Genomic DNA, 21,306 nt, shown 5'->3' on the forward strand with positions numbered 1-21,306 from the left:
GTAAGAAGCATTTCAAGGTCCTGGAGTGGCCTAGCCAGTCTCCAGATCTCAACCCTATAGAAAACCTTTGGAGGGAGTTGAAAGTCCGTGTTGCCAAGCGAAAAGCCAAAAACATCACTGCTCTAGAGGAGATCTGCATGGAGGAATGGGCCAACATACCAACAACAGTGTGTGGCAACCTTGTGAAGACTTACAGAAAACGTTTGACCTCTGTCATTGCCAACAAAGGATATATCACAAAGTATTGAGATGAAATTTTGTTTCTGACCAAATACTTATTTTCCACCATAATATGCAACTAAAACAGACAATGTGATTTTCTGGATTTTTTTTTTTCAGTTTGTCTCCCATAGTTGAGGTCTACCTATGATGTAAATTACAGACGCCTCTCATCTTTTTAAGTGGTGGAACTTGCACTATTGCTGACTGACTAAATACTTTTTTGCCCCACTGTATATATATTTTTTTTTTAATATTAATGAGTGTGTATATAAACTTCATTCATGACAAGCTGCAGTAGATTTATTTAGAGAATACTTTATTAGTTCCTGTAATCAAACCTGGATAAAGTGAAGACCTTACATATTTTCATACAACAGATTTCTCTTTTCTTTCTCTCAACAGAGCAGGGCTGAGAGTGGCTGTCAATTCTGTACAAAGCCAAAAAGATGTATGGGAAATCTATACTATTCCCCATTGCAAAAAGATGACAAAACAGCTAAAAAGAAAAAAAACAAAAAAAAACAATAGTATTTATATATTTATATATATTTATAATAAAAAAAAAACAGAAAAAAAAACATACAACTAAACTGCAGCTCGTCCTCCGTCTGCGACTCTTCTGTACAACAGGCCAAGTGAGTGTCATTTGCAATGACTTCAGGGGTAAGTAGAAAATTCGCCCGCGCTTTTAACCTAACATATCAGTTAGAAAGACAGTCAAATGCTAGGTGGAAATTACTGGCCAGAGAAGTAGTAACAGTCCGAACTATTGGATAACCACAATCAATAATTCTTTAAAAAGGGCCGTACCTTAATGACCGGCCCACAATTAATGTATGACATCCCTTTAATCTGAATTCCTTCCTTATACACCAATATCATATACTTTAATTATTTCATTTTTTGTAACTATTGCAAAACAAAAAAAAAAAAAAGGGGGGAAAACAAAAGCAAAATCCTTTAATTGGGCAAAATAATTTTTCTTTAAGTTTAATAAGAACACCTTTACCACAACATAGCTGCATTTACAAGATATTTTATAATGTACAGTTGTCTTGCTTGTCCAGTACAGAAGTAAAACTCCTGTGTCCCAATTTTTACAAAAAGGTTTGCTTTATATTACGTGATCTCACTTGTACGGAAAAAAAAAGTCACAGAAGTTAGATCTTAAAGGTACAGTATAGACTGATATTGTTGAAACGACAGCAGCGACATTGGCATGGTTTCCATTCTTCTACCATAGCATGGTTAGGGAAAATAAAATGACGCTAGGCCTCTTTCTACATAACGGAGACCACATATTGATGACGTCTGAGGAGCCCGATTGTACAATGATAAACTGGGCTTGAAACTTTTTAAACCGCATGCACCCTTTTTCTCTAGAGATAGGTCTGTGCAGACCCTAAAACATTTCAGGAAAATGTCTTGTAATTGAGGGGCACAACACAGAAGAGCCAGATATTGGGAGAGGAAAGAGCGGGAGTGAGATGGAGCTGGCTATGTAACCCGAAACAAGACCACAAAGCGTGTTTGGGTGTACATATATGATAACGTTGCACTTCAGCTCGCTCTGGTTTATGGGGGAAGGTTATGGAGAAGAACTGCCAGGTAGTGTGTCTAATGAATCGTATACAGTGTGAGCTTTCCCATATATTACGCTGAAAATACTAAATGCCAGCATTATACCGCAATCGGTAGTCACAGACAAATCTAGTAGAAAGCAGAAGACTCCGAGCCAACTGCGCCCAGAGTCGTCTATGTTTCATGTCTTGAAATGCTGAAAGGATGGCTTCACCGGTTAGATCAGCTAACTATACCCGCTGACTTCCCTCCTGCATTCTTCAGTGAACCATGAAAACTTTATCCGTACACCTAAGTGTAGTGCTTAGAAGGTAACCGTCCTCCTGGCTGTCTTATGATTTGGTGTCTTCAGTTTTGATGGCTTGAGGTTTTATTGGTCCAGTTCTGATGGGTTTTGTGGTGGTCGGTACCGTAGCTTGAGGCATAGCAGCAGAATTGTCTTCTGCTTTCTCCGGCAAGATCATTGAAGGCTCTGCTATGATGTCTGAAGGCTTGGAAATCACTGGCGCCGTTTTCGGAGGTTTGGGAATGACGGGTTTGCTCTGTTGATGTTGCTGCTGTTCAAAGAAGCGATGTGTCGACTGCAAGACCTCTGCTCTCTGTTTTGCCTTAAGGGAAAGGAGACAAAAAAAAAGGGGGGAGGGGGGAAAGACGTGTCCCATAAATTAAGATGTGCCAAGGTATATTCATGCGTATGTTTCATTAGGCCGCTTTTCTGTAAAGCTGAAAGTGAAAACATTATTAACCAAAGCATTGAGATCAGAAACAGCATTACATGCCAGCAGCCATTCAGGTGATGGCCGTCCATATAAGCATTCAGAGGATTCCTATACTTGGGACTCAACTCTGTGGTATCCGTTAGACAACCCCTGTAAACGGAATCTGTCACCAGGTTTTTGCTATCCCATCCGAGAGCAGCAGGGACCCCTATTTTTGCAATGTGTCGCTTACTGCAGTTTTGATGAAATCACTGTTTTATATGCCAACGGGTCTACCAGTTCTCGGTATAACCCCACCCACACCACCGAGTGGCAGCTTTCTGTGTACACTGCGCATAGGCAGAAAGACTAAGTGGTGGGGGCGTGGTTTGACTACACGGCAGCAAGTTTATTAGTCCTCTAGTGATAAACTCTTATTAATAAAACAGTGACTGAATCAAAACTACAGCAAGCAGTCCAGTAAGTAACATCGCTGAAATCAGGGTCCCCTGTCGCTACACACCCACACATTATGAGGACTCGCTGGAATGTTCACCTGTATACAGAAATCAAGTTTTCATTAATCCTGGATAAATGTTAACACTATGTGGCGCGTCTCATCCCAGAGACCAAACTGACCTTCAGATCCTGCTCTGCCTTTATTGCTGCATTAATTCGCACACCAGAAGATGGAATAGGAGGGGCTCGGGACACATGATGAAGGCGAGGGTGGTTCATTAAGCCTGTGGGCATCTGAGGGGGCATCTGACTGGTCAGTGGGATAGGTGGACGCTGAACAGGGGGCTGGAACGTGTTTGGATGTGGTCCTCGGACCATTGGTGGAACCAAATTAGGTTGCGACAGTATCTGAAAGGGAGAAAGATAACAAATGCTTATTTTTTTTATAGGCAGGTAATCGTATAAAAATAGAAAATATATTATGACAAATAATAATGAGGATAAGTGACCAGCTAAACTCCGATTACAGACGGAACATAATAAAGTCCCCCACCTAGATGTAAAAGAGGGATTTTTGGTACTTACCGTAAAATCTTTCTTGGAGCCTTCATTGGGGGACACAGGTAACCACGGGTGTATACTGCTGTCGCTAGGAGGCTTACACTATGCAAAAATAGGGATTTTTGTGTACTCACCGTAAAATCTTTTTCTCCGAGCCATTCATTGGGGGACAGAGACAGTGAGTGTTATGCTGCTTACCACTAGGAGGACACTAAGTAAACCAGAAAAAAAGTTAACTCCTCCCCTGCAGTATACACCATCTCGCTGGATGAGATCTCCAGTTTGGTGAAAAAAGCAGTAGGAGCTTAAACAGTCAACAATAACCATAAGTATGTCAAAACCTAAGAATGCTACAATGAGCCAGTAGGCTAAACAAGGCAGGTGCTGTGTCCCCCAATGAATGGCTCAGAGAAAAGGATTTTACGGTGAGTACACAAAAATCCCTATTTCTCCTATGCCTCATTGGGGGACACAGACAGTGGGACGTCCTAAAGCAGTCCCTGGGTGGGGAGCATACATCTGCTAATTCCCAACGTACCACTGAGGTACTGCTGATTGCAGGATCCGTCTGCCGAGAGCTGCATCCGCAGAGGCCTGAGAATGAATCTGGTAATGTTTTGTAAAAGTATGAAGACTGGACCAAGTCGCAGCCTTGCAGACCTGTTCTGCCGAGGCCTGGTGCCGAATGGCCCAAGAGGCGCCCTCTGACCGGGTAGAGTGTGCCTTAATCCCCGCTGGGACAGGCGCGTTCCTGACACGGTAGGATTCCTGAATTGCTAAGGGAATTCACCTGGCTAGCGTTGCTTTCGAAACAACTAGACCCTTCCTATGCCCCTCTGGAAGTATGAACAGGGCATCTGACTTGCGGAAAGGGAGACGTCCGCGAGATGTACCGTCTCAGTGCCCTAACCACATCCAGGGTGTGGAGGGCCTTAATGCGATGGACTGGCGCTGGACAAAAGGAAGGCAAAACAATTTCCTCATTGAGATGGAAAGAGGAGACGACCTTGGGCAGGAAGGACGGTGACGTCCTGAGAACTACTTTGTCCTAATGAAAATTCAGTAACGAGAACGGCAGGACAGGGCTGCCAATTCAGAAACTCGTCTGACGTAATTGCCACTAGAAAGGCCGCTTTCCAAAAGAGGACGGTCCGTGACACGTCCTGCAGCGGTTCGAAAGGAGCCTCCTGTAAAGCCCCGAGAACCAGGTTAAAGTCCCATGATTCCAATGGCCTTCTATAAGGAGGCGCCACATGGGAAACTCCCTGAATGAACGTCTTGACCTGAAGTTTGGGGGCGATTTTGCGTTGGAAAAGACCGAAATTTGGCCAATGAGTGAGCTAAGCGCAAGGCCTGATTTTAATCTGGATTGAAGGAACTCCAATATGGCCGGAATGGAAAACACCAGAGGGGATCGACCATGATCCTTGCACCATGAAAAGAAGGTTTTCTAGGTGTGGTGATAGGCTGGGTTCTCTCACGACGTGATTTCCACTATGATTAGTGCTAGGAAGCCTATGTAAAATCCAGGATTCAACGGCCACGCCATCAAAGACAGGGCCCCGGAGTTCTGATGGTAAATCGGGCCCTGTGAGAGCAGATCCATGCGATCTGGAAGTCGCCAGGGGACGTCGGCGACTAGTTGTATTAGTTCTGCATACCATGCTCGGCGGGGACAATCTGGCGTGACTAGGATCACTGGTATTCCCTCCGCTCTGATCTTGATGACCCTCGGAAGCAAGGAAAGAGGGGGAAAGATGTACGGGAGCTGGAACCGGTGCCATGGCAGAACTAGGGCGTCCGCTCCGATGGCGCATAGATCACGCGATTGGGCAATGAACCGAGACACCTTGTTGTTTAGTCTTGAGGCCATGAGATCCACATCCGGAGTCCCCCAACGATGACAAATCTGCTGAAAGACTTCCGGATGAAGAGTCCACTCTCCCGAGGCAATGCCTTGGCGACTGAGAAAATCTGCAGCCCAATTTTCTACACCAGGGGTGTGAATTGCTGAGATGGGCGAATGGTTGGTCTCGACCCAATGGAGGATGTGACTCACTTCGTTCATGGCCATCCTGCTCCGGGTACCTACCTGGCGGTTGATATATGCTACAGCCGTGGCATTGTCGGATTGGATCCTGATGGGGTGACCTGCAAGGAGATGGTGGAAACTCCATAGAGCTAATCTGAACGCTCGTATCTCCAAAATGTTGATGGGGAGACGTGACTCTCGGGTCGACCAACGACCCTGTGCCGTCTGGTGACGAAAGACCGCACCCCAGCCGAGAGGACTTGTGTCGGTGGTTACTACCAACCATCTTACTGGGAGAAAAGACCTCCCTTGATTCAGGGAGGACCTCAGTGTCCACCACTTGAGGGCTTGCCTGACCCACAGGGACAGAAGGATCCAACGGTTCAGGGAGAACGGGTTCTTGTCCCAAGCTAACAGCAACGCATGTTGTAAGGGACAAAGATGGAACTGTGTGAATGGAACTGCTTCCATCGCAGCCACCATCTTTCCGAGAACTCTCATGCTGAAACGAATGGAGTGAGAAGCTGGTCGGGAAAGAGTCCGCGCTGCCTGTTGTAAGGCTTGGGTCTTTTCTGGAGGGAGAATGATCAACCCGTGGGAAGTGTCCAAGATCATTCCTAAAAAGGAAATCTGCTGAGCCGGTTTCGGGAAAGACTTTTCGAAGTTTATCTTCCACCCCAGGCGCAAAAGTGTATTTACTGTTATATCCACAGATTCCTCGCAGGCTGGAAGGGACAGACCCTTGATGAGCAGGTCGTCCAGATTCAGTAACACCACTACTCCCCGAGAGTGGAGAATGGCCATGACAGCCGCCATGACCTTGGTAAAGACCCTGGGGCGGTGGCAAGTCCGAAGGGCAAGGCAATGAACTGGAAGTGTTCCTTGTGAATTGCAAAACGCAGGAACTACTGGTGGGACGGGCAGATCGGGATGTGAAGGTAAGCATCCTTGATGTCAATGGATGCTAGGAACTCTCCTTTTTCCATGGAAGCGACAACTGATCGGAAAGATTCCATTCGGAATCGCCGTACCCTGACAAACTGATTTAACAGTTTGAGATCCAGAATGGGTTGCATCGTCCAGTCCTTCTTTGGAACCACAAAAAGGTTTCAATAAAATCCTCTGAACCTTTCGTGATGAGGGACCGGAATGATGACTCCGTCCCTTAGCAGAGGCTGAACAGCCCGAAGGAAGGCTCGTCTCTTTCTTGGAAGGAGAAGGGAAAAACAGAGTTGGAGGGGGAGAAGAAAATGCTATCTTGGATACGGAGGACACCAGCTCCCTGACCCACTTGTCGTGGACGACCGCGAGCCAGGTGTGGCTGAAGGAAAGTAGGCGACCGCCTACTTTGTCGGTGTCTGCCGGATACCGCAACAAGTCATTGGGTAGATCTATGAGATCTGGCTCCTCTAGATCCAGAAGCCCTAGGCCTGGGTTTCCAAGAGCAGTTAGGTCTGTATGAGACCTGGGAGCCTCTGTCTCCACGCGGGGACCGACCTGATCCGGAAGAGAAGGTAGAGGACCACCAACCGGAATTGTTGAGAAAAGATCGAAAACGCGTCGGCTGTTGGTTGCGAAATGGCCGAACAGCCTTTTGTTGAGGAAGGAATTTACTTTTCCCCCGGTAGCATCAGAAATGAGCTAGTCTAGTTTCTCTCCAAAAAGACGACCAATTTGAAAGGGGAGAGAAGTCCACGATCTTTTAGATGTGGCATCCGCCCGCCAGTCGCGGAGCCATAGGGCTCTTCTAATGGACATTGCATTAGCGGTAGTTTGAGCAGCGCAATTGGCGGCATCAAAAGAGGCGTCCACTACAAAGTCCGCTGCGTGAATTATCTGCCTGGTGACGGTGCTTGCCTCCGGAGCAAGATTGGTGCCCTGGAAAAAAGTAATCAAGACTTCTGCCCAAGCGGCCATTGCCTTAGTGACCCAAATTGCCGCGAAAGATGGAAAAAGCGCTGCTCCTGAAGCTTCAAAAACTGAACGGACAGGGTAGTCATTTTTCTGATTAAGGAACCCTCAGAAACAGATAGGAGCGTTTTAGAAGCAAGACGCGATACAGGAGGGTCCACCGGAGGGGACTGTACCCAATCCTTCATTAGGACTGGATCAAAAGGGTATTTAGCCTGAGTAGACTTTTGCAGTGTGAACAGCTTATGTGGACGATCGCCAATGTTTCTGGACAATTTCCTTAAAGTCCGGATGACTGGTAAATAACCTGCGCACACGCTTGGTTTGTGAGACAGGATGTGCTGGAGCGGGAATATTTTCCTCATCCAACATCAGAATCCTGTTGACTGATTCTGTAAGAGAATCAAGTGACTCTGGATCAGTTGGGGGATTCTGAGGGGCTGACGTGTCAGATTTGAATTCAGAATCGTGCTCGCTGTGAACCTCAGGAGAGGGAGAGCGAGAGACAGGAGTCGCAGATGCTGAGGCGCGACCGAGACTAGGGGACGCGTCGTGGGTCCGCTTTCTAGAGACCTGACCATCCCTTGAACGAGTACGGACCCTGCTGGCGGACAGTTCCCGGCCGACGCCAGAGCCCTTCTCGGGAGGTAAGGACGCTTTCTGATTTAAAGAGTCCTCCCGGAGGGAGAATACAGCCTGGGTCAGAGACTCCACTGACCGTGATAGGGACGCAGCCCACTCAGGGATATTAAACGCAGGAGGTTCGTCAGCAGCAGCGGCGTTTGAGCGCAGGCTGGGTCACAGTGCGTGCATAACAGATTAGTCTGTGCACTGGGTAACGCAGTGTGCTTCTTCGCATCCTGTTTAGCCTCCTTAGATTGAGACATAACACTCCTGAAAGGTTTAACGGCAGAGTGTCTGCAGCTGCAGGGTATGTGCCGGGAAGGGGTTAAGCTTTAATTTGAGTGCAGATGCAGCTTACCCACAGTCCTGTGCCGTGTCCCCGGGAGGAAAGCGGTGGCCTTGTGGTGTCACCTGGTATCCGGCAGCGTGCACGCCTCACAGCTCGTATCCAGAGCAGGCTGAGGTGAAAGACATGGCCCCCGAGATTAGGATTGCGCGTCTCTTAAGTAATGGAGGCGCCAAGCGGAGGTGGCGGCGACGTTAACGCGGGCGGCGCTATTTAAATTGCGGCCTAGTAGGCCAGAAAACCTGGACACTACATTTTTGCCCTACCTGAGCGCCTGACGCCAAGTCAGCGCTTCTCCCGGGAGCCAGGACCCAACCCCATACCTCCACTCCAGTGCTCGGCAGGCCGGCTGTCCGGGGCCATGCATGCAGGTCTTCTCGTCCTCCTGGCTGATGAAGCAGAGCTGGAGGAGTTCTTAAAGGGGTATGCTCAATCGATCCTCCCTATGGCAGGGGGATGGAGAGCTATGGGGGTGAAAGATTTTACGGTAAGTACCAAAAATCCTTCATTCTTTATCGCTTCATTGGGGGACACAGGTAGCCATGGGACGTCCAAAAGCAGTCCCAAGTGTGGGAAAGTTATGTAGAGAAAAGAGAACTTAGGTCGGCCGGTGGGAAACCACCGCCTGCAGTATCTTCTTGCCCAGGCCTGCATCAGCAGAGGCGTGGGTATTAACCTTGTAAAACCTTACAAAAGGTGTGTAAATACGACCAGTTTGCAGCCTTGCAGATCAGCAAAGCCGAAGCCTGGTGACGAACAGCCCAGGAAGCTCCCACAGCCCGGGTGGAGTGAGCCCTCACTCCTGGAGGAGGCCGTTTGTCCTGAACACGGTATGCCTCCAGTATCGCCGAGCGAATCAAACTAGCGATGGTGGACTTAGAAGCTAGGAGCCCTTTACGACGACGCTCAGGAATGACAAACAGGGAATTGGACTGACGAAAGGAAACAGTCCTAGAGAGGTAAACGCAAATAGCTCTGACCAAATCCAGCTTGTGGAGGGACTTTTCCATTGGATGAACCGCAAAAGGACATAGAGAAGGAAGGACTAGGTCTTCATTGATGTGGAAGGCAGAAATTACCTTGGGCAAAAAGGAAGGAACGGGCCGGAGGACTACTTTTGTCCTGGTGCAGGATCAGGAAAGGAGAACGGCAAGACAATGCTGCTAGTTTGGAAACCCTCCTGATAGATGTAATGACGATTAGGCCACTTTCCATGACTGGAGAGAGAACGAAATATCCTGGATGTGTTTAAAGGGCGCAAGCTGAAGAGCGCCGAGAACAAGATTGAGATCCCATGGATCTATCGGAGGATGGAAAGGAGGCAGTAGGTCTGCGACACCCTGAAGAAAGTTCTTCACCTGGGAACGGGAAGCCAGATCTCTCTGAAAGAGAATTGACAGGACTGACACCTGTCCTTTAAGGGTACTACTGAGCGAGAGGCCTGAGTCAAGACCTGCTTGAAGAAAGCCAAGGACTGAAGGAAGAGAGAAGGACATTGGAAACAAACTGTCTTCCTCACACCACCGAACGAAGGCCTTCCAACATCTGTGGTAGATGCGCGAGGATGCCGGTTTTCTCGGGTTAAATCATAGTCTGGATAACTTTGTGAGAGAACCCAGATTCCTTCAGGACTGCGGCTTCAACGGCCATGCCGTTAAACTCAGACTGAGAACTCGGGTGGAAGAGGGGGCCTTGTGAGAGAAGATCCGGACGGTCTGGAAGCCTCCAGGGGATGTCTGTGAGCATGTTCACGAGCTCCGCATACCAGGCCTGTCTCGGCCAGTCTGGAGCTATCAAGAGAACGGGAACTCCTTCTGCCTTTATCTTTTTCACGACTCTCGGAATCAAGGGAAGAGGCGGGAAAAGATAAGGTAGCTGAAACTGGGACCATGGGATTACTAGGGCATTGTAACCGATGGCCATGGGATCCCGGGACCTGGCTATGAACTGAGGAACCTTGTGGTTCATCCGAGATGCCATTAGGTCTACGTCCGGAGTGCCCCAGTTCCTACATATTTGGTGGAAGACGGCTGGATTGAGAGACCACTCTCCTGATGCAAGACCCTGACGACTCAGAAAATTGTCTGCCCAATTTTCCACCCCTGGAATGTGAACGGCTGATATGGTAGGGACGTTACGTTCTGCCCATCGTAGAATTTTGGTCGCCTCCGCCATGACCTGTTTGCTCCGAGTCCCTCCCTGATGAATTATGTAAGCCACGGCCGTGGCGTTGTCTGACTGAATGCAGACCAGCTTGCCCGCGAGGAGCGACTGCCAGCAAAGAAGGGCAAGAAAGATTGCCCTGATTTCCAAGACATTGATGGGGAGAAGGGCTTTCTGAGCGTTCCAGCGACCCTGCGCGGTGTGTGTTGAAGGAAGACCACTCCCCAACCCAGGAGACTGGCGTCAGTGGTGATGACCTGCCACAGGAGCGGAAGAAATGACCTCCCGCAAAGGACTGAGGCGCATAACGTCCACCAAGTCAGAGATTGCTTCACTTTGAAGGGCAGACGTACTGGATGATCCAGGGAGGTGGTTTCCTTGTCCCAGGCGGACAAGAGGGCCAACTGAAGAGGACCGGAGAGGAACTGGGCATACGGCACAGCTTCCATGGAGGCAACCATCTTCCCTAGAACCCTCATACAGGACCGTAAGGACAGAGGGACTGGTCACCATAGAGAGCGGATTCCCTGTCGGAGAAACGAAAACTTCTCCTTCAGAAGGAAGAACCGGGCCTGGAACATGTCGAACGTCATACCCAGGAACACGAAGCGCTGAACTGGGGTCAGGGAGGATTTTTCTTTGTTGACTATCCAGCCGAGATGGGCCAGAGTATCCAGAGTGATCTGAAGACTCTGGTCGCAGTCTCAGCGAGACGGCCCCTTGATCAGGAGATCGTCCAGATAAGGGATTATGAGAATCCCATTAGAGTGAAAGATGGCCATGACCGATGCCATGACCTTCGTGAAAACTTTGGGGGCAGACACGAGGCCGAAAGGAAGGGCGGTGAACTGATAATGATCCTCCTGGATTGCAAACCGAAGGAATCTCTGATGCTGCAAACAAGCAGGAATGTGGAGATAAGCATCCTGGATGTCTACAGAACTAAGAAATTCTCCTGGTTCCATGGAGGCTATCACCGAGCGTAAGGACTCTATCCTGAAGTGGCGGATCCGAACGTGGCAACTCAACCGTTTGAGATCCAATATCGGATGGAGAGATCCGTCTTTTTTCGGGACTACAAACAGGTTAGAGTAGAACCTTGAAAACCGCTTGTTTCAAGGAACGGGAACGATTACCCCTTAGAGAAGGGAAGACACGGCCTGAAGAATCCCTAGGACTTGAGACGGGAGTTTTGGCGGGCGAGACAGAGAGAAGCGTCTGCTGGGGGGGGGGGGGGGGGGGGTGAGATGAAAATTCGATTTTCACCCAGGCGTCGTCAACCACAGACATCCATGCGTTCTTGAAGAGAAGAAGCCGGCCTCCCACCCTGGAAAAATTTCCAGGTGGGAATGACCTGTCACTTAGAGGAGAACCTGTGAGAGCAGGACCCCGAGGTCTTGGAGGAGCGGCCTTTTGGCTTCCAGTGAGGTGCAGGTTTGAGGGATGGTTTCCTTCTCTCCCCAGGGGCTGACGGGCGATCCTGCCGGAAGGAATTCCCGGATGAGAAGCATCGAAAGGAACGAAAAGGCAGGGGCCCTTTCCTATTGAAGGGACATTTGGGTTTTGACTGGGGAAGAGAGGTACTCTTCCCCCTGGTAGCATCCAAGATTATTTGGTCTAGCTTGGACCCAAAAAGTCTGGAACCCTAAAAGGCCAGATTGGTGAGTTACTTCTTAGACGTTGGATCTGCATTCCACGCCTTCAACCAAAGGATGCGGCGTATAGCAATGATGTTACTGCTCGCTCTGGCGGAACAGCCAGCCGCATCCAAAGAGGTGGCCAAAAGATATTTGCCGGCGTAAACAATCTGGTCTGCCAAATCCGCCAGCTCCTCTGATGCCCTGGCAAAGTATTTTGGCCATGGCAGAGACAGACTTCGCCACCCAAGTGGACGCAAAGCTGGAGGAGAGGGAGGCACCAGTTGCTTCAAAAACCGATTTGGCCAAAAACTCAATCTGCCTGTCCTGTGGCGTCCTTAAGAGACGCATAGTCTGGCAGAAACAACTGTTTGAGGGCAGGCGCGAGACCGGCGGGTCCACGTAAGGGGACTATGCCCATTTACTGACCAGGTCTGTACAAAGGGGATACAGAACGTCTAGCCGTTTCCTTCTGGGGAACCGTTTTTTGGGATGCTCCCAGTGTTTGGCCATAGTCACTTCATACTCTTTATGATTGGGAAAGGTCAGAGGAGGACGTTTTACCCGTTTGAAAGAAACGGAGTGTTCCTGAGCGGGAGCCTCATCCTCTTTTAGTTTAAGGCTGTGTGCCCACGTAGCGTTTAAGCGTTTCCACTGCGTTTTTAAACGTGCGATTCTGGAGCGGAAACGCTTAAAAAAAGCGTTCCATGCATTTTTAATAGAAAACGCACATGTTGTGCCAATGGTGCGTTTTTTACCGCTGCAGAATCGCTTAGCAGTAAAAAAAACAGGATTTTTGTGTTGCTTACCGTAAAATCTGTTTCTCGGAGCCTTCATTGGGGGACACAGAAACCATGGGTGTATGCTGCTGCCACTAGGAGGCTGACACTATGTATAGAAAAAGGTTAGCTTCTCCTCCGCAGTATACACCCCACCGACTGGCACTAATTTCTTCAGTTAGTGAGAAAGCAGTAGGAGAAGTAACAAAACAGAATGAAAACAGAACAGAACAGACAACTCAACTGTAATCAACAAACATAAGAACAGGAGTTGCAGAATATGGGAGGATGCTGTGTCCCCCAATGAAGGCTCAGAGAAACAGATTTTATAGTAAGCAACCCAAAAATCCTGTTTTCTCTATCGCTTCATTGGGGGACACAAACCATGGGATGTCCCAAAGCAGTCCCTGGGGAGGAAAAAAGCAAACTTCCATTAGGTCTGAGGACTCACCACCGCTGCCTGCAGGATCCTTCTGCCCAGGCTGGTGTCCGCCAAAGCGTAGGTGTGGACCTTGTAAAATTTGGCAAACGTGTGGATCGAAGACCAGGTTGCCGCTTTGCAGAGCTGCTGTGCAGAAGCTCTGTGGTGCACTGCCCAGAAGGCACCCACTACCCGGGTAGTGTGAGCTCTAATTCCAGGAAGGGGCACTCGATGCTTGACCCGGTAGGCCTCCAAAATCTGACCAAGTGAGCAATGGTAGCCTTACAGGCCGGCTGACCTTTCCGCGCACCATCTGGAATGACGAAAAGAGTGTCTTCTGCAAGGGAGACGTCCTGACCAGGTCTAGCTTGTTCAAGGAGCGCTCCAGAGGGTGGATTGGACCCAGACAAAAGGACGGGAGAACAATGTCCTCATTTAGGTGTAAAGTGGACACCACTTTAGGAAGGAAGGCGGAGGTCGCAGGACCACCTTGTCCTGATGGAGCACCAAGAAAGGGGGGCGACAAGAAAGGGCTGCCAATTCCGACACGCGCCGGATGGAGGTGATGGCCACCAGAAAGGCTACTTTCCAAGAGAGAAGGGACAAGGAGACTTCCCTGAGAGGTTCAAAGGGAGACCGTTGAAGAGCCTCCAGAACCAGATTGAGATCCCATGGATCCACGGAAGCGCGGTACGGTATGAGCCACTCCCTGAAGAAAGGTTTTGACCTGCGCACGGGAGGCCAACGTCTTCTGAAAAAGAATGGAAAGCGCCGAAACTTGACCCTTCAAAGAGCTGAGGGCAAAGCCCGCATCTAGGCCTGCCTGGAGGAACGTTTTTGCAAAAAAACATATCAACAAAATACCCTGGTTTTGTTAACATCTTTTACTAGCACTTGCTGCTTACTGTTACATATATTTTACAACAGAGCATTTATGCACGTTTGTCATACTGTGTGTTTTTTCTGTGTCTTAGTTCTTGGGTGGTGTGAACAGGGCCTTACTGACCTGTTCATTTTCTGTGCATGTGTCATGTGTTCTGAATCTGCCTGGAGGAACGCCAGGATAGAAGGAAGAGAAAAGGACATAGGCGAAACGTCACTGTCCTCGCATCAAGTGAAATAGGCCTTCCACGTACGATAAACTCTGGAAGACGAAGGTTTTCTAGCCCGAATCATGGTGTGAATAACCCGATCTGAAAAACCTGACCGTTCAGAACCGCAGTTTGAACAGCCACACCGTTAAATTGAGCGGCAGAGAATTGGGGTGGCAGATTGGACCTTGAGACAGCAGATCTGCTCTGTCTGGAAGCTTCCAGGGGGCGTCTGCGAGAAGGTTGATGTCCGCGAACCAAGCTCTTCTGGGCCAATCCGAAGCGATGAGGATGACTGGTACTCCTTCCGCCTTGACCTTCTTCAACAGCTTGGGGAGAAGAGGAAAGGGAGGGAACAGATAGGGGAGCTTGAACTGCGACCAGTGAATGGTCAGCATCGGTGCCCACTGCGAGAGGATCTCGGGCCCTGGATACGAACTGTGGGACCTTCCCCTGTTCAGTCGAGACGCCAGCAGGTCCACGTCCGGAGTCCCCCAACGACGGCAAAGCTGATGAGACGTCCGGATGCAAGGACCACTCTCCCGCCGCGAGACCCTCGCGGCTGAGAAAATTGGCGGCCCAGTTGTCCACGCCGGGAATGTGCACTGCGGATATCGCTGGGACCGATACCTCTGCCCAGTGGAGAATTCTGGACACTTCCACTAGAGCCAAGGAGCTCAGTGTCCCCCCTTGGTGGTTGACATATGCCACCGCTGTGGCATTGTCTGTCTGAATCCGGACCGGAAGACCCCTGAGAAGCCTTTCCCAGTGAATGAGAGACAGATAAATCGCCCGTATCTCGAGGAAGTTGATCGGTAGAGTAGTCTCTTGAGATGACCACCGACCCTGAACCGTCTGATTGCGAAACACAGCTCCCCAGCCGAGAAGGCTGGCGTCCGTTGTCACAATCTGTCAGTGAATCGGAAGGAATGACCGGCCCGGGGAAATGAGAGGTGATGTCAGCCACCAATTGAGGGACTGTTTGACCCAGAACGAGAGGCGAATTGGATGATCCAGGGAGAGAACGGACCTGTTCCACCGAGACAGAATGGCCTGTTGAAGTTGTCTCGTGTGAAATTGAGCAAAGGGGATCGCTTCGGTCGTCGCCACCATCTTTCCCAAGACTTTCATGGCTGACGGAGTCCGGCTGATAGGCTGGGGAAAATGGCGGCCGCTTGATGGGAGCCCAGAAGGAAAAGCGCACGCTTCCTTGAGGCGACAGGGAGGAGGGCGGGACTAACTGCAGCCAAGGAAGGCACCACCCGAGGCTGATAGGCAGGCTTGGAGGCTGAGTGCCGCTGTGGAGGGAGAGGGCGGGCGTAGAACGGGCGGGAGAGAAGCCCGCCTAAGGGAAAAGGCGGGGGGCGTGGCCGCGACGCCGGAAAAGGCCCCAATTGAAGCCGGGGCCTGAATTAGATGCGACGGCCGGCGCGGAGGTGACGCTGCAGAGCCGCGCGATCGATCCGCTATGGATCTATGCCCGCCGCCCGGCTGCTGAGCAGAACCAGGATCTGTGCCCGCCGCCCGGCTGCTGGTGCTGAAATAAGATAAGTGCAGCCGGGGAGAGGGGAAATGCCACTCAGGGCGCCCGCTCCACAAGGCACCCGAGTCTGCAGCGTGGCTGCCCAAATGAAAAGAGCTAGGTGCAGCCGGGGAGTCATGGGAGGGAGGGCAGGGAGAGGAAGGGCTTGGCATTCCGGGGTCCCATAATTACCCTCTACTTGAGGCTCTTCTCATGATCCTGTCTTTTTCCATAGAAGGATGTCCGCGTCTCTTCCAGACAGACAGGCTCTGGTGGGCGAGTGGGTGGGAGACGGGGGTGAGGACCAGCTGGATCGCCTGACACGCATCCGTGCTCGGGGCTCTTGGTCCTGCCGTGGAGAGCTATGAGGATACGGGGTGGCAGTACACGCCGTACTCAGGCTCTTTGTGGGACTACAGATGTGACTATTCACTCTGTATCCCGCCGGAACCTGAAATTAAAACGACGCACACTGAGGTAGATATGGGTCTAATGAAAGACCCATGTCCACCTCCTACTGACACTAAGCTAAACTGAAGAAATTAGTGCCGGTGGGTGTATACTGAGGAGGAGGAGCTAACTTTTTTCTATACATAGTGTCAGCCTCCTAGTGGCAGCAGCAAACACCCATGGTTTCTGTGTCCCCCAATGAAGCGATAGAGAAATGCAGTGTTCATTAATTATACGGGCAAAACCGCATGGGAAAACGCACGCAAAAAACGCTTGACAAACGCTTGTCAAAAACCACATGCGTTTTTCCAGAAGCAGGGTGTGCGATTCTGCTCAGGTTTATTCTGCATGAGAATCGCTACGAGGGCACATAGCCTAAGAGTTTAAGTAATAGCTAAAATTAGGCTATCAACCATGTCCTGCAATCTTGGAGTCTGGTCCGAATCAGACTCAGATCCGGACTGGGAATTCATGTCTGACCCAAACGCCTCTTCCTTCCTGGAAGATGCAGAGGGGCCCGGGGAGCTGGATGAAGAGCTAGAGAGAGCCCTCTTTCTAGACACTCTACCCGATTTGTCCATGCGAAGGTCGTGATCAGGTGCGTGTGAATCGCCCTGGGAGCCATTCAGAGCACTGGTGGCGGCAGACAGATTTGGAAGACGTTCCAGGGCCTGGACCAGGGACTGCAATACTTTAGTCAGGTCCGAGAACGACTGAGACATGGCAATAGCCCACTCCGGGGGGGATGCTCTCAATCGGGGCATTAGCTTGCACCTGTGGTGCAGACATATTTGGAAGGACTGCAGGACTGGCAGAAAGGGGACAACTAACCTGAAGGCCACGTTAATTGACAGCGGGCGCAGGGGTAATGAATTACCGTGGGTTTATAGGGGAAGAGAGGAGCCCCTGCAGGGTTGGGCATAGGTCGAGCCTACCAGATGGCAGCGATGATCAGTAAAAGACCGAAGAAAAGCTGTGTCCCTCTGGAACGATGAATCCTCCCCAGCGAGAGGGCACAGGATGAGGCAGGAAAGGCGGCGTTTGCAGCAGACAGCGTGAACTGACAGAGCAGGGGATGAAAAATGGTCCCAGGGACGCAGAGACAGTAGCACGCTGCTGAATGGGGGGCGTGGCTTATTTTCGGCCTGAGAAAGTGAAAGAACAGATCTAATAGACTGGCGTGGCAAGCTCTGAAGATCTGCCGGCTGGCAAAAGTGAAAGCGCCCTCGCCATTGGAGGAAGCGCAAGGGGGTGTGGCCAGACCGGGACAGAGACAGGGGAAGAGGGAGCTCTTCTCCCCCTGACGCTGGGGGGGATTACAATAAAAAACAGGCGCCAAGGGACATGCGCAGAAGGGGAGGGGAACTACAAAGAGCGCGAAAACAAGCACTCAGCTGGGAGTGCGCCCTGATGTAGGGGGCGCTGTCGGCCTGTAAAAATGCAGCGTCTATGAAGAAGCAGGTCGGTCCCTATGGAGGGACCAAAATAAAGGAGCTCTGCAGTGTGCTCTCCCAGAAAGGAGAGGCACGGGGTAGCTGCTGTAAAGGGTGCCCGACCGCAGGGGGTATGGAGAGGAAAACACTAAGAGGGTCTGCGTGGTGTCCTTACCCAAGACCGAAATGAGAACTGATCCTGCCTGTGCCCTGGGGAAGGAAACATACCTACCTGCAGGCGAGTCCACGAAACCTTTTCACAGCAGAGGATCACATCAGGAGCCCTTGAGTAGGAGAGGGTCACTGGTATCGAAGATCCTCCTTCCCGCACCATCTCCAGACGGTGCAGAAGACGGCCTCAACCCCTTACAAGAAGGGGGAAGGTCACTGCTGGTGACCACCGTCTTCCTCTCCGCTCTCTGAGGAGAGGGGTGAGGAGGGGAAAAGGCAAGGACTGGCCACCGGTAATCGCCCTGAAGCACCCCTAAAAGGCCCTGTCACACTAAGCGAGATCGCTAGCGATATCGCTTAAGCATCACCGATTTTGTGACGCAGCAGCGATATCGCTATGTGTGATACCTCCGACCGGGTCCCCCACTGGCTATCGCTGATGGCATGAGAACGTCCTGGTCCGTTTCTCGTCGGCCGCTTCCTGCTGGCGCCGAGTGACGCATGGACGTGGGCGGGAGGACGTCTTCATCGCTGCGTCTGACATAAGTATCGACCGCTGCTGCATCGCTAGTGAGATCTGCCTGTTTGGCAGCTCACTAGCGACCATTTAGTGATGCACCAGCGATCCCGACCAGGTCGTATCGTTGTCGGGATCGCTGGTGCATCGCTAAATGTGATGGTACCCTAAGGGTAACAGGGCATAAAGCCCTGCCTGCGGGTCCGAGAGTGATGTGGGTGATACCACACCGCTCTCTCGGTCGCATATGTGCGGGAAAACAGGGTGAGACATTACACCCTGTTACCCTAGATGATGAACCTGAAAAACAAAGGGAAAGGATTAATAAATACAAACAGGGTAATAAATACAAACAGGTTACCTGCATGGGAAAAATTGCAGATCTGGGAACAGACCCAGGTCCACCTCCTACAGACACTAAGGTTAAACGGAGTTGCTTTGTGCCCGTCGGTGGGTGTATACTGCTGAGGAAGAGCTTTTTTTCCTTTTTTTGCATAGCGTCAGCCTCCTAGCGACAGCAGCATACACCTGTGGTTACCTGTGCCCCCCCCCCCATGAAGTGATAAAGAAAGACTGTTATACCTGTGGCAAGATGCTCCTGGCGTCCCCTCACTTATCCTCATTATTTACTCAGGGTTTATTAGGACCCAGGATATATGTATATGGACGTAGCTATTTTGTGACTTCAATGAAAAAAGTGAAAAAGCAGCACAAAAAAAAGGTTGAAAAAAGCAGGTGCACGCTTCCAGGCATATACCATATCTCAGAACTATCCCTCAGAAATGAAAGCAGCATGCCATGGAGTCTTCAGTTTGAATGATGTTTATTTATTAGCCCATCCGGCTATGTGCCCATACAGTGCGACGTTTCGGTCCAAAAAGGATAGACCTTTCTCAAGCAGTGAAAGGTCTGTATCCCTTTTGGACCGAAACGTCGCACTGTATGGGCACATAGCCGGATGGGCTAAATAAACATCATTCAAATTGAAGACTCCATGGCGTGCTGCTTTTATTTCTGATGGATATTTTGTGACCTCACTATCTGTAATTGCACTGCTCAGCAATGTGTTTATAATTCTGTGGAAGACTCATTTTCATTGGTCTTTGTGGGCATTCAGCCAGCATTATTTATATAGTATGATGTTTTTTCATGATATCTATTGATTGCAAGCAGCCTGAATGGTACAACTTCCCACCTCTGTTGCCTCTATTTCTCTGCTGCAATATATCCAAATGGTAATGAACTGAGCCACCCTGCATGTATTTACTCCATTCACTGCTAGCAAGCAGCCTGAATGGTACAACTTCCCACCTCTGTTGCCTCTATTTCTCTGCTGCAATATATTCAAATGGTACAACTCTGTACTTCTGCTGCTTTACCATTTTGCTGCATATTTTAATGTGCTTGCTAAAGCTTTGGTATAATTCATTTGTTGCACTGTATGTAATACTTACTGCTTTAGATCCGTGACTGATCCTCTCTAGATCTTATCAGGTGGAAGGCACTATAGCATATTGACACAGCATGGTTTAGTACCTTTGATCATCTAACCATCCCCTGGTGTGCTGGCCCCAGCTGCCAAATTATACCCAACCAGCTCCCACAATCCCTCTCTCCTGACCCTGTAGTGTGGCCTATATATGTAGTAGTTCCTAAGGGGAAGCACGCAGTGTGGGGTGCAGCACGCAAGCAACCCATAAGCAAAGCATATTGAAAACGGCAGTTATACATGTCAGTTAGTCAGGTAACCCACACTTTGCTCTCCCCTTTAACTATGTGCTTTATTTTTATCCTCCTGTGTTCCCTTGCCATCCACATTCACCACCCTATCCCCCCTCCATCACGACTCATATACATCAGCCCCTCTATACTTCCCTCTCCCATGTACAGCTCACATGCACTTCTCACCTTCCTGAGAAACCTCAGCCCATCTTGCTCAAACACATTGCAGAAAAAAAACTACTTACAATTTCAACAACTATTTGCTCTTTATCTTCCTACTCCTACTGATTTCAGGGGACATCTCCCCCCAACCCTGGCCCACCATACCTCATATCGAAACCATAATAATATTATTAATATTACTTGCACTCCCTCATCTCCATCTTTTAATTGTGCCCTCTGGAATGCACAGTCTGCTTGTAACAAGCTTCCTTTCCTACACAACTACTTTCTGAACAACTCTCTTAATCTGTTGGCCCTCACTGAAACCTGGATTCAGGATTCTGACACTGCCTCTCCTGCTGCCATTTCCTATGGTGACTTACAATTCTCCCACTCCCCGAGACCCACAAACAGACATGGTGGTGGAGTCGGCATACTCCTGTCCCCACAATGCACTTTCCAAGTCATCCCCCCCATCACTCTTATTCCCTTCTTTTGAGGTCCACACCATCAGGCTCTTTCGTCCCCTTTCCCTCAGAGTAGCGGTCATATACCGGCCCCCAGGCTCACCCACCCACTTCCTTGCCCACTTTTCAGCCTGGCTGCCGCACTTCATGTCCTCAGAACTTCCCACCCTTATCCTAGGAGACTTCAACTTCCCCATTAACAGCCCTATTTCCATATCTGCATCCCAGCTTCTATCACTAACCACCTCTCTAGGCCTCTCGCAGCTTTCAACCTCAGACACACAAGGACGGTAACACCCTCGATCTGGTCTTTGTCCGGCTCTGCTCAATCTCCCAC

The 21,306-nt window shown here is 50.0% G+C and overlaps 1 protein-coding gene across 5 annotated transcripts in view; it reads right to left on the reverse strand.

Annotated features, from left to right (window-relative positions):
• Positions 1 to 517: 517 nt before the first annotated feature.
• The window catches only part of PRRC2C (proline rich coiled-coil 2C), a 147,631-nt gene continuing 126,842 nt past the window's right edge, over positions 518 to 21,306 (reverse strand). For 4 of the 5 annotated variants that reach the window (XM_073571541.1, XM_073571539.1, XM_073571540.1 and 1 more), the window contains exons 34-35: positions 3,141 to 3,368; positions 518 to 2,411 (exon numbers count right to left, since the gene is read on the reverse strand). In XM_073571541.1, coding sequence (XP_073427642.1) covers positions 2,136 to 2,411; positions 3,141 to 3,368 — 504 coding nt within the window. In that variant the 3' untranslated portion in view covers positions 518 to 2,135. The remainder of the gene's footprint in view (positions 2,412 to 3,140; positions 3,369 to 21,306) is intronic. The other variant, XM_073571543.1, reaches the window with a different exon arrangement.

The sequence above is a fragment of the Dendrobates tinctorius genome, unplaced genomic scaffold, assembly GCF_039654945.1.
Source record: "Dendrobates tinctorius isolate UK_male_01 unplaced genomic scaffold, ASM3965494v1 ptg000029l, whole genome shotgun sequence".
NCBI lineage: Eukaryota > Metazoa > Chordata > Amphibia > Anura > Dendrobatidae > Dendrobates > Dendrobates tinctorius.